Source organism: Rutilus rutilus (genome assembly GCF_951802725.1).
Source record: "Rutilus rutilus genome assembly, chromosome: 20".
Taxonomy (NCBI): domain Eukaryota; kingdom Metazoa; phylum Chordata; class Actinopteri; order Cypriniformes; family Leuciscidae; genus Rutilus; species Rutilus rutilus.
In genome coordinates, this window is record NC_140225.1 from 35657270 (window position 1) to 35670176 (window position 12907).

Here is a 12907-nt window from a genome sequence, read left to right on the forward strand (position 1 = left end):
TTAGGCCATGTCGCAACGAGTGAATCGTGGCCGAGTGGTTGAACTTACGTTATGATCATATAGATGACACGGGTTCGAATCCCGAACTAACTTGGACTACTGATATTTTTATATTAGCCTATTAATGCGTTTAAACGACAAACAATAAAATCAGAACCATTATTCTGTTGCGTTCATGGTTTCAGTGGCAGTAACAAATAGCTTTTGTTCCTTCAAAGATACAACATGCCTTGCTGAATTCACCTTACAATAAAACGAGGTGGGTCGCGAATTAAAGAGCTCTGTATCTGCTAAATTGAAATTGTGTGTGGAAACCCTTTAAATACAATCAATAAAACTACAATATATAATTTAATAAGATATAGGGCCTACTGTACATAGGCTATGGACTTTTGGAGATTTTGAGATTAATCCTTAAAAGAATTTAGCCTTTGCCTGCTCATCAGGCTGGCTCCGACACTCTCCATATGAAAGACGGAACATTAACACCTCTGTCCTGCACCCCCACGATAAAGCAACTATTGCCTTCTCCAAACCCCCCACAGGCTAGCTGAGTTTGCAAAACAAAACAAAGAGTTTGCCACTCGTCGTGGTGTGCCAAAACACTTAATTATAAACTTCAATATTTCATTCAAAACAATCTCAAAACGTTTTGTGACATTTTGAAAAGCCATGGATGCATTACTGCCACTGAGAACGCAACAGAATACTGGTTCTGATTTTATCGTTTGTCGTTTAAACGCATTAATGCATTAATAGGCTAATATAAAAATATCAGTAGTCCAAGTTAGTTCGGGATTCGAACCCGTGTCATCTATATGATCGTATCGTAAGTTCAACCACTCGGCCACGATTCACTCGTTGCGACATGGCCTAACGTTCCAGTGTGTGTTCGCTCAAACGCTCTTCATTCAAATGAACGCGCCGCCGCGTTTGTCCAACACTAATTCAACATGCCAGAATAAAACCTGGCTTTAGAACAATGCATAGCGCCACTCGTCGTGGTGTGCCAAAAAAATTACAATAATTTAGTTTCATTTATTTCAGTGTTAATGTTTGAGTTAAAAAAAATCCTCTACAAATTAAATTAACACAAAGTCGGCTATAAGAATCCTTTATAGGCTACGTAAAAAAGCAAAGGGCTTACAGTCTTAACATTTAGGCTACTTTGCTTAAATTCGATACATTTATTTTCAGTAGGGCCTAATAAATTTGTAGGGATGTAATTTCAGTATGCTTTACCAACGCTATGTATTCAATTAAAGTTCCAAGAGGTCTGGTCTCTATATTTCCTTCCCAGCTGACACTAATATGCAAGTGCACAGCAAAATTCTATTCTAAAAAAAAGAAAGTCTATAGGCCTACTATACTGTTGTAGCCATTAAATAATCTCATTTAGTATCATATTTGTTAAAATATTATAATGTTATTTTTTTCCATCTATGTTGAATATGAAAAGTGAACAGCACGAGTAAGATAGGATGCATTATATCGAGAGATGGATATGGAGTGGGTCAGACATGATTTTGACCACTTCATTACGTTTTGTTTAGTAGAAAACCTTTCTTTAAAGTGAATTTCGTTTTCTATAAATTGTATCATAATTTTAATAAATTTTTCATCAACCAATTGCCTGGATTTAAAGTTTTAAGTAAGAGAAAACTTTTAAGTAAGAGAAGCAAATATAACAGACACTAATCATGGAGGCGCCCGCGCGGTCACTTGCGTTGCACGTCAGCTGGAGCGCATCTCATCCTCCTAACTTAACGAAACTCAGCGTATGCCTCACACAGACATGATAAATACATCAAATACACAAAGCTTGAAATGTCTTCAAACGAAATAATTCAAAACGAAAAGAAAAAGGCTACTCTCTGATTATGTCTATATGTGCATAATTGTGATAATTCAAATAATTGAAAATTAAATATTTAGTGGCCAAGTTTTGCTAATTTATTATATAGGCTATTATGCCTATTGCCTATATTAAGTAGGTCATATTAAGACAAGGCATATATTAGTTATTTTAGCTGTTATGAGAAAAATAAATCTAACGAAATCTAAAATCTAAATCTAATAAATCTAAAAAAAAAAAATCTAACGCCAATTCAACATGCCAGAATAAAACCTGATTTTTGAACAATGCGTAACGCCACTCGGCCTGGTGTGCCAAAACACTACATTTTAAACTTCAATGTTTAATTCAAAACAATCTCAAAACGCGTTGTGACATTTTTTTAAAGCAGTAGCCTAGCCTATATACATTAAGGGCATTGAAACCAGGATCTTAACTAAAACGCGTTCCGAGTAATCTCTCAAAAATTATGCCACACTACTCAATGTATTTTTTTTTTTAAGGACTGCTTTTGAAATCACTATAAATTACTATGCAATTGTATCGCTCACGAGAGCTCTTCATTTATCTAATTCCTCAATAGAATAGTAAAAATATTCCGCGTCATTGCTCCTAATATCGTCTCTATTTTTAACTTTTGATTCTATTTTTTCAGTTCAAAAATTTATTCTATCTTTGGTTCTATTCTGTTGTAGCCTAATAGGCCTATTTATATATATGAAAAATATGCCTATTAGGCTTAGGGTTTTATATTTAACCCACTTACATTTTAAAATGCGGCAATTGCTGCTGTTTTGCACAATGTCCCTTTGCGCCACCTGGCGGTCATTTCGGGAACGACTTTGAAATGCGGCTGGTTTATTTTCGCCGCGGTGATTTCGGCGCGGCGGTAATAGGCAGTTTGGTTGTCCACCATCTGTAAAAACATTAGGAATAGGTCATTTACCTTGGATTCTCTGTGTGCAGCGATAGATTCCCACATGGCTGCATGTTTTTCTCCTCTCTCACTTTGCACTCGGGCCTGTTTGGCCTCACGTTCAGTCACTGCTTTTGCAATGCTCTGTTCCTCATTCTTCCTCAGAAGATTGATTTCTTCCATCTTCTGCATGTCTAACTTCTGTATAACAGTGTCTCTGGGTCTTTGACGCTCTCTAAAGCAAACATAAAGTCAAATACAAGCCCAGTTCTGAGACAAAGCAAGCAGTGGAAAGAAGTATACTTTCTCTTCAGGCTTCCCACACTGATTTCAATAACCTTCCCAGTTAGATGTGATTCATGAATGAGCAAGCTGTAAGAATGTGGATGTCAAATGGTAGCAATCTTTTGAATTAGTTTATTTTGAATTTAGGTTTATACACTAATTTATTTACATTTGTATAAATGTTCCCAAAAGACCTTTCACAGACAAATGAAAGATTGGAACTGGTTTGCAAGCAAGTTTGAATTTGAAACTAACACTCAGAAAGAGCAGTTTCTAGTTGGTTAAATACACTGTAAACCCGAATAAAGTTGGCAAAACTCACATAATTTGAGGTAATCAGTAACATCAAATTGTTTAAGTTAAGAAATTGAATGTTTAAGTAAGCAGAGCTTGCAGATTTTTGTTTTGTAATCATACATTTGAATTGCTCTTAACTTAAAATATTTGAGTAAGATCATTCATACACAACTTAAAATTGTCATGTAATCTTCAGTGTTTTTAGTAGTGGAAACTTGGCTAGATTTAACCAGCTAATTCAACAAGTGCTACCTTGCTAATTGGTGACACGATGCTTTGACAGCATCAGCATATCATAGCACTTGTGGAATGAGTACAGCAACTTAAAACATTTAACACACACTGTTCTCAAAGCAAGCTCATGCTCCACTCGTCACCAGCCATGATGGCGACTCAAAAAACCCAACATAACAGAAACTCTTCTAAACTAGCATAGCAAAACATTAAACACTACTAAATCTCCCACAAAAAATCCCAGCCTAGTTTCAGTTAAATTTAAGTTTGTCAAAATTAAAAGAAACAAGTACATAGAACTCAAAACAACGAAACAATTCAACGTACTTAAAATGTGTCAGTTTTGTGAACTCAAAAGAAAAAAGAAAGTTTTAAATACTCGTAACATTTTAAGTATCTTTTGTTAATTTGATGGAACTAATTTGTATAATTTGAGTTGGCCCTACTCAATACAATGAATTATTTTGAGCGTTAGGGTTTACTGTGTTATGAAGCTAAAAATAAAAAATACAAATATTAGATGAGACATTAGATGAAAAACTTAAACCTTAAAGGAGAACTCGGTAACTCTAGCGAACTCTAGTCACTTCTTCGCTGATTTTCCCTTTTGTTGTCGTGTGTTTTCCCCACGAGCTCCCCCTACAGCTGTGGGAGGGCGTATATTTCACAACACAGTCGTAAATAACTCCCTTGCGGCGCCTCCTCCCCCTCTCTACCGCTGCTCATGTGCGTGTGTTTTGATCGGAGCAAGCCAACTGTATCGTGTGGAGCTAGGTCTACCGAGGTGGGTAATCTGGTAATACATCATACATGCGTGTTTGTTTATGTCGAATTGCCGTAAAGCAATTTGTGTTTCGCGCTCGTTCTCGTTCTAGTTCTCGCTTCTCACGAGACTTCCAATTTCTATCTTGCCGGGACGGTAGTGCCCAAGTTGCAAGGTTGGTTTTCCGCCTGGGAACGCTGGGGGGAGCGGGGAAAGTCACCAGTATCACCAGAACAGGTTGTTTAACCATCCAAATGATTTCTAGACAGTTTTATTAAGTTAAAAAAGTTACCAAGTTCTCCTTTAAACTTAAAAATGTTGCCTTGGCAACTAACTGAAATAACATTTCAATTTGTAAGTTGAAGTACTAAAATTACTAAAACTAAAACTGAAATAAATATAAAATAAAGCTCAAAAGAAAAAGACGAAAAAACGAATAAAAAAAATGACAGAAGCACATACTCACAATTCCTAAAACTTAAACAGAAAATATAACAATAAAAGGTCATTCAAACCATTGCTAAATACTGTATACTATAAATAATACAAAAATAACAGCCCATGATCTCTAGAGATTCACAGTTTTTAAGTAACAAAAATGCCTAAAATGCGCCCAAAGTTATTTTATCTGTTGTCTAGCATTTAATATATCAAGTTTAGTATGGATTGGAAGTGTTTAACATAAATAATCAGCATGCTGTGTGTTTTATACGTGCTAGCCCTCATACATGTAAAATTTAGCAGGAAGCAAAATAAAGAAGTTAATTTCTGGCACTAATGAGAATCCTGTAATCTCCAGCACAGGACGCATTTGTCTGATGTAGAGTACCTGAGTATTCCCTCCTGCTTCTCCTTCCACACTCTCTTCTCTTCCTCTCTCTGGCTGGTGATCTGCTTTTTTCTCTCCTCCTCTTCCTCCTGCCTCCGAGCCTCCGCTGCTCTCTTCAGCTCTCTTTCGGTCAGAAGGTCCTGATGGAAGACAGAAGAAGGGATTTCTAAACCACATCTGATTCAGTCTGCTTTCACAGTGTGAATGTTGTCCAACAACCGCCTTACCCGAAAAGCTTTCGTCGAGCTCCTCTTCTCTTCGTGTTTCTTGCGCTCTTTCATGGCCCGTTCCATCAGAGCACACTCTCTAATTCGCTCTATTTCTACAGCCTCCCTCCTGATCTCCTGCCTCTTCTGCTCTTTCTTCATCTCATGATCCTGACACCTAATAAAGCGGGAGACGTCAGACACCTTGTGCTTTAAGGGAATTCCCAGCTGACAGGGAATGTTCTCAGAACCTCAAAGTTACGAACAAACGGTCTTCTAGTAACGTTAATAGAATGTTCGTTCAAAGTTATCAAAGTTAATCATGTCCTCAAAACATTAACACAAAAACATTATTTATACATCATTCCTGGAGTGTTTTTTTCTTTAATGAATTGCTTTAGTTGGACAATCGTCTAACATTTCTTGAATGTTACTAATTATTTCAGCGCGTTCAGAGAACATTCACAAGCAGTGTTCGGGGTATCGCATTACTTTATCAGATTACTTTTTTCAAGTGACGAGTTACTTTACATTTACATTACTTTTAAATTTACCACAAAATATCCGAGTCACTCTTTCAAATAAGTAACACAGGTTTTCCCATTTCCGGACGGATAGCTCTCCTGTCCCCATGTTGGGAGAGATCGGCAGTAAGTGCAGAGGCGTTTGTGTGTGAACATGAGGGTTATTGCATCTCACTTGCACAAAAACATATTCAGCATTCCTCAAAATGAATAAAAAACTCAGAATATGGTAATATCTATCTATAAATTACAGAAACGTCAGTCTGTCTGTCTGTATGTCTGTCTGTCTGTCTGTCAGTATGTCTGTCAGTATGTCTGTCTGTCTGTCTGTCAGTATGTCTGTCTGTCTGTCTGTCTGTCTGTCTGTCTGTCAGTATGTCTGTCTGTCTGTCTGTCTGTCTGTCAGTATGTCTGTCTGTCTGTCTGTCTGTCAGTATGTCTGTCTGTCTGTCTGTCTGTCAGTATGTCTGTCTGTCTGTCTGTATGTCTGTCTGTCTGTTTGTCTGTCTGTCAGTATGTCTGTCTGTCTGTCTGTATGTCTGTCTGTCTGTTTGTCTGTCTGTCAGTATGTCTGTCTGTCTGTCTGTCTGTCTGTCTGTCTGTCTGTCAGTATGTCTGTCTGTCTGTCTGTCTGTCAGTATGTCTGTCTGTCTGTCAGTATGTCTGTCTGTCTGTATGTCTGTCTGTCTGTCAGTATGTTTGTCTGTCTGTCTGTCTGTATGTCTGTCTGTCTGTCAGTATGTCTGTCTGTCTGTCTGTCAGTATGTCTGTCTGTCTGTCAGTATGTCTGTCTGTCTGTCTGTCTGTCTGTCTGTCAGTATGTCTGTCTGTCAGTATGTCTGTCTGTCTGTCTGTCTGTATGTCTGTCTGTCTGTCTGTCTGTCAGTATGTCTGTCTGTCTGTCTGTCAGTATGTCTGTCTGTCTGTCTGTCTGTCTGTCTGTCTGTCAGTATGTCTGTCTGTCTGTCAGTATGTCTGTCTGTCTGTCAGTATGTCTGTCTGTCTGTCAGTATGTCTGTCTGTCTGTCAGTCTGTTTGTCTGTCTGTCAGTATGTCTGTCTGTCTGTCAGTATGTCTGTCTGTCTGTCAGTATGTCTGTCTGTCTGTCAGTATGTCTGTCTGTCTGTCAGTATGTCTGTCTGTCTGTCTGTCTGTCTGTCAGTATGTCTGTCTGTCAGTATGTCTGTCTGTCTGTCTGTCAGTATGTCTGTCTGTCTGTCAGTCTGTCAGTATGTCTGTCTGTCTGTCTGTCTGTCAGTATGTCTGTCTGTCTGTCTGTCTGTCAGTATGTCTGTCTGTCTGTCTGTCTGTCTGTCTGTCTGTCTGTCTGTCTGTCTGTCAGTATGTCTGTCTGTCAGTATGTCTGTCTGTCTGTCTGTCTGTCTGTCAGTATGTTTGTCTGTCTGTCTGTCTGTCAGTATGTCTCTCTGTCTGTCAGTATGTCTGTCTGTCTGTCAGTATGTCTGTCTGTCTGTCTGTCTGTCTGTCAGTATGTCTGTCTGTCTGTATGTCTGTCTGTCTGTCAGTATGTCTGTCTGTCTGTCTGTCTGTCTGTCTGTCTGTCTGTCAGTATGTCTGTCTGTCAGTATGTCTGTCTGTCAGTATGTCTGTCTGTCTGTCTGTCAGTCAGTATGTCTGTCTGTCTGTCTGTCAGTATGTCTGTCTGTCAGTATGTCTGTCTGTCAGTCTGTCTGTCTGTCTGTCTGTCTGTCTGTCTGTCTGTCTGTCAGTATGTCTGTCTGTCTGTCAGTATGTCTGTCAGTATGTCTGTCTGTCTGTCAGTATGTCTGTCTGTCTGTCTGTCAGTATGTCTGTCTGTCTGTCTGTCAGTATGTCTGTCAGTATGTCAGTATGTCTGTCTGTCTGTCTGTCTGTCAGTATGTCTGTCTGTCTGTCTGTCAGTCTGTCTGTCTGTCTGTCTGTCTGTCTGTCTGTCTGTCTGTCTGTCAGTATGTCTGTCTGTCTGTCTGTCTGTCTGTCAGTATGTCTGTCTGTCTGTCTGTCTGTCAGTATGTCTGTCTGTCAGTCTGTCAGTATGTCTGTCTGTCTGTCTGTCTGTCTGTCTGTCTGTCTGTCTGTCTGTCAGTATGTCTGTCTGTCTGTCTGTCTGTCTGTCTGTCTGTCTGTCTTTCGCATATCTCTCGAACCGTTAGTGCGATGGACTTCTAACTCGACAGGTGCCTCGCTATGGGCACGAGTAAGTGCACAAAAAACTTGTGACTGGCCTAACCAGTCGAGAACCACTGCATTAGAGCACAGGCAAAGTTATCATTACCTATCCATATAGCAATGTTTATTATGGAAATATATTACAGTAATCAGTATTGTTACATAACAAATTGTGCTGCAATAAAGAAGGTCTAATTTAACACTGTTTATCCTCCAGAACAGAGAGTGTAGAATGGCCAAAAGGTTTGGGCAAAATCCATTAGATGTATTTCTTTAAAAAAAAAGCCTAAATTGAAAGATGAGGAAGACGGATATGAGGACAAGGAGGAGAGCAACTGAGAGGAAGGGTTAGAGATCACATGAGATGACAAAAGAATGTCTGCATTTGGAAGTTTAGGCTGTATAGTGGATATGATGAGTTGCATTTGTGGGTGTTCTTACAGCTCACCCCGGACCGCACTCATGTTCTAACCCTGGTTACGGCCTCGTCATCAATTACTTTTAAAAGGAACTTTCCCATAATGTTTGGAGAATTCCCAAATGAAATGAAAAATAAATAAAAAACATTTTAAAGGTTGTCGACACTTTGAATGTTTAGAGAACATTCGAAAATAACATTTATGGGCCATTCTACAGAATTGGTGCAAACTGCTGTCCCTCATCCAAAAAACACATTTGAAAAGCATTTAATTATTAAAATCTTAGATGTTTACTAAGATCCTTCAATTATCTATTGAAACCCACAATAATATTTAAGATATCAGTAAGCTTTATATATATAAAATCATAATTTATGGGCTACTTTCAATTAGGAGGTGGCTGTCCCAAACCCTAACCCCTAAATTTCAACTTGTGAAAATGATATTGAAAAAAATTTAGCAAATTTTTCCATTCTTGTTTTAAAAAAAATGTTTTTGTTTTTTTAAAAAAAATGAAGTTAAAAAAAAAAAATTATTTAATATTTTATTTTTAAATCATGAAACTTTATCAAAAAAAAACATGTCCCGCATTTTCATGTCACTACCAAAACAGTGAATGTTGTAGTCCATTGGCTGAGACTGATTTTAACCACACTCCTACATTTTTGATCAGGAAATATTCCTGTGTCCCTCTCTCTCATGTGCTATATGGTGAGTAGATTGATCCCATCATTTTGAGGTAAATGTGTTCTAAAGTCTAAAAATCTGTGTGTAACTTTAAGGAATGTCACTACCAAACTCATTTTTTCTGCTATTGAGAATTTTTTTTTGGATGTTATTCCATAAAATTTAGTTGTTATATGTGTTCAACTGTTCTGACCAGTGATTGCTAACCATGTGCTGATTAGCATCTTCGAGCTAGGCTCAAAAGTATCTAAAATTGTCACTACCAAAACAGTCACAACCGAAACATTTTCTTGAAGTTTCGGTTGTGACATTATTGTTTTGGTAGTGACAAAAGGGAACACATAATCCTTTATTTGGAGGAATAAACTACATTTTAGTACAGTTATGCAAATAATTACTACTGTAGTATGTTTTAGTAGTGTTTTAGTATGCAATATTCTGTTAAAATTCTGTAATGTGATGAGGTTACAATTACTTAAGGTTGCAGTCCATGATACTAGCTTAGGTGTAAGGTTGTTGTCAGTAATGTTAATTTATATGATTAACTTGACAGGGAGAATGACATAAAACACCAACATGCCTAAAAAAAATAGAAAAACTACAACAGAGAGACAGAGAGAATACAAACAAAGGTTGAGGGAAGACCCAGTGAAGTACGAGGAATACTTAAGGAAAGAAAGAGAAAGAAATAAGAAACGAAGGGAAGAAGGAAAGTTGAAGAGTATCAGTGAATTACCTGACAGGGAGCAAAGAGATGTCAGAAAAGCATGGAGGAAAAGACACAGGATGATGGTGAAAAGACAAAAAGAGGTGGAGACATTTTGCAGGGCTTCCACACCACCTAGCACTTCCAGTGAGGGTGATCAGACACCAGTACACACACACACACACACACACACACACACACACACACACACACACACACACACACACACACACACACACACACACACAGTTCAGTGGTTCTGGAGATTTATCTGAATGAGGAAAATTATTCTGAAATTAATGTTTTATGTACACACACACACACACACACACACACACACACACACACACAGTTCAGTGGTTCTGGAGATTTATCTGAATGACTCAAACAAAATGTTGAAAATGTGCAAATAAAACAAAGTGGTTCTGAGTCTACATTGTAAGTTGTTGTTTTTTTGGGAAGAAAAATCTAGGAGCATACCTCTTCTCACTTGCACCTCAAGACCCAAAGTATAGAATAGCTCTAGGTGTTCTTATAAGATATTTACTGTCAGATGTGTGTCTGCTATATGTACTGACTGCATATGTGCATCATAGTTATTTATTTATATTAACATAAAATGTGGACAGTCTGATTCAGCCATGGCAAACTAATTATTGTGGTCACTACCAAAACATTACTGTCACTACCAAAAATGTGCAGTCACTACCGTAACATGGGATGTTTTGTCAAAAATAAAGTATATTGAATTATCAACTAAGATGTTATGATAGTGTTTGGTTCAATGCATATTCAAACTAATGAATCCTTAACTTTGAAATCAGTACGATAAACTTTATGCCTTCTACAAAGAAAGATTGGGTTCAAAATACAACAAATCTCATAAATCACACTTAAAATATTATTAAAATTATAATCTTTATTGATTTAACCAGTACAAATATTTTTTAAAAATAGAAAAAATATATATTTATAAGGTAGATGTAAACAAAATCTTAATAGGTCATTATAAGCCTTCTTAATAAATTATTTAATATTGTGTTTCGGTAGTGACAAATTTGGGGAGAAGGAAAATATTCCAGCATTTTCTGAAAATACAATATGAGAATTAACTGCACAATTACTAGAAAAGCGTACCTTGGATATTATACAATTTGCATACATGCAAAATTTGTGGGAAAAACAAAAAAATTTCAAGATGTTTCCAACTCTGACTTTGCACCAATTCTGTAGAATGGCCCTTATATGTTAATTGGAACGCTAGCAAAAGGTTGTTCGAGCATGTTGTTGTCAGCTGTGTGTGCACTGAAGCATAGATGACTTCTCCTTACTGTAGTCTCCAGCTCTCCGAGACGGCCAGGCGGTCTCGTCTCCTACACAGGGCGTTCTGCTGATCCCGCTGGACCGCCTGCTCTTCCCTGCGAGCCCTTTCAGCAAAGAACTCTCTGTCTGCTTCTCTGCTGGCCTTCAGCCTCATGCGCTTCAGCTCGACCTGAGCCTCCCTATCCTTCTGGACCTCCGTCAGCATCAGAGCGCTCTATAAAACAAGAGGATCGTTTCTACAACACTTCACCACAGAAGAAGATTTGTGATCTGATACCGTAAGACACGCACATGGAAGGCTCTCACTCGGTCGGTCTGGTAGAACTGCAGGGTTTGAGCTCTCTTGATGGCCTCCTCTCGTCTCTGGGCCTGGTGTTCTGCTTCTTGCAGGTCCAGCTGTTTCCTCCTCTCTTCGATCAGCGCCTCTCGCATGGCTTTCGCCTCTAGCTTTTTACTTTTCTTGAGAAGTAAGATCGACACTGAAGCGTTCGGCGATTTGCACTAACTGCTCCTTTGTACAACTCTCAAGCAAAGCTTCTGACGGACACGCAAAGAAATCTTCGACCACCGAAGACATTTTGTTCGTATATGTATACGCGCAATAACACAAACGACACTACTACACATGAGACGCTGTTTACCCGAAATACAACTCCCATAAGCCACTACTTCAAAAAGGAACTACGTCACCATATTACGCAACCTATGCTCATTCACAAAAACTCCCGAAGACTTCCCACAAGTCAAAACACAGTGTAAGCGCCAGAATAAACCGCACTATACACACGAACACAATGATTTACCTTTACTTATTTTTGTTGAATGGATTTACCGTTTACAATATGAGAAAACTCCAGCTCCTAACTCAGAAAACACTAACTAAATCCTACCTGGTCTTCAGAGATGTACCGGGCTCGGGGCGGCATTAAACGCTGAGCTCCGCGACAATCAGTCAGACTGAAGGTCCGGAAGCGTACCCCCTACAGAGAGTGAATCTCCACCCAGGATAACCTCCAAAAACAAGAAAGGCAAAATAACAAAACAAAACAACAAACAGTGCTCCGTCGGAAGGGTTGTATTCACAATCCAGCTGGAAACACTCTAACTAACCAGAGTTCTCATTTATAAAGGTAACCATTCACAAAAACATACACACATACAACCCATACTTACCAACGTTTCCTACCCCCATAGGATCGCGGACGAGACACCCAATTTATGTTACGGCCAGCTCGTTCTCCACCGTACATAAAATATACAAGTACACTTCAGTAATGACTTGCAAGATTTTATTAGTCTTCAAACAAACAGATAACTTAATATAACGAAGTCTAGGGTTCAAAATCAAAGGGGAAAAATCATAATCCAGATGGGGAGGAGAAAAGGTTGGTATGGGCTGTAGACAAAATAAAGGTTCGCAACAAGTGACTTCTCCAGAGGCTGTCAATCCCCTGGACGAAGTAAAGAAGAGTGGTGGAGGCCAATGTTTTATCCTCTCCTTGATTAAGTGGTGAACAGGGAACAGGTGTGTGCAATCTCCTGCGCTCTCATGGAAGAACAACGCCACCAGCAGGCGAGCAAGTAAAACGCAGGGTCGTAACATGCGGTCCCCGAGGACTTTTCTATCGCTTCAGAGGTGTGTGTGTGTGTGTGTGTGTGTGTGTGTGTGTGTGTGTGTGTGTGTAACGTTATGT

General features: G+C 38.7%; 1 protein-coding gene across 1 annotated transcript; it reads right to left on the reverse strand.

The window, feature by feature from the left end:
- Nucleotides 1-1621: 1621 nt before the first annotated feature.
- Nucleotides 1622-11780, reverse strand: LOC311279651 (uncharacterized protein; the record flags this gene model as incomplete). Its single annotated transcript, XM_084391279.1, has 6 exons — nt 11505-11780; nt 11222-11427; nt 5407-5563; nt 5180-5319; nt 2802-3006; nt 1622-1633 (listed from the first exon to the last, which is right to left on the reverse strand). The coding sequence occupies exons 1-6, from the start codon at nt 11643-11645 to the stop codon at nt 1622-1624; spliced, it is 861 nt and encodes a 286-aa protein (XP_084247405.1). The 5' UTR covers nt 11646-11780.
- Between the last annotated feature and the right edge of the window lie 1127 nt (nt 11781-12907).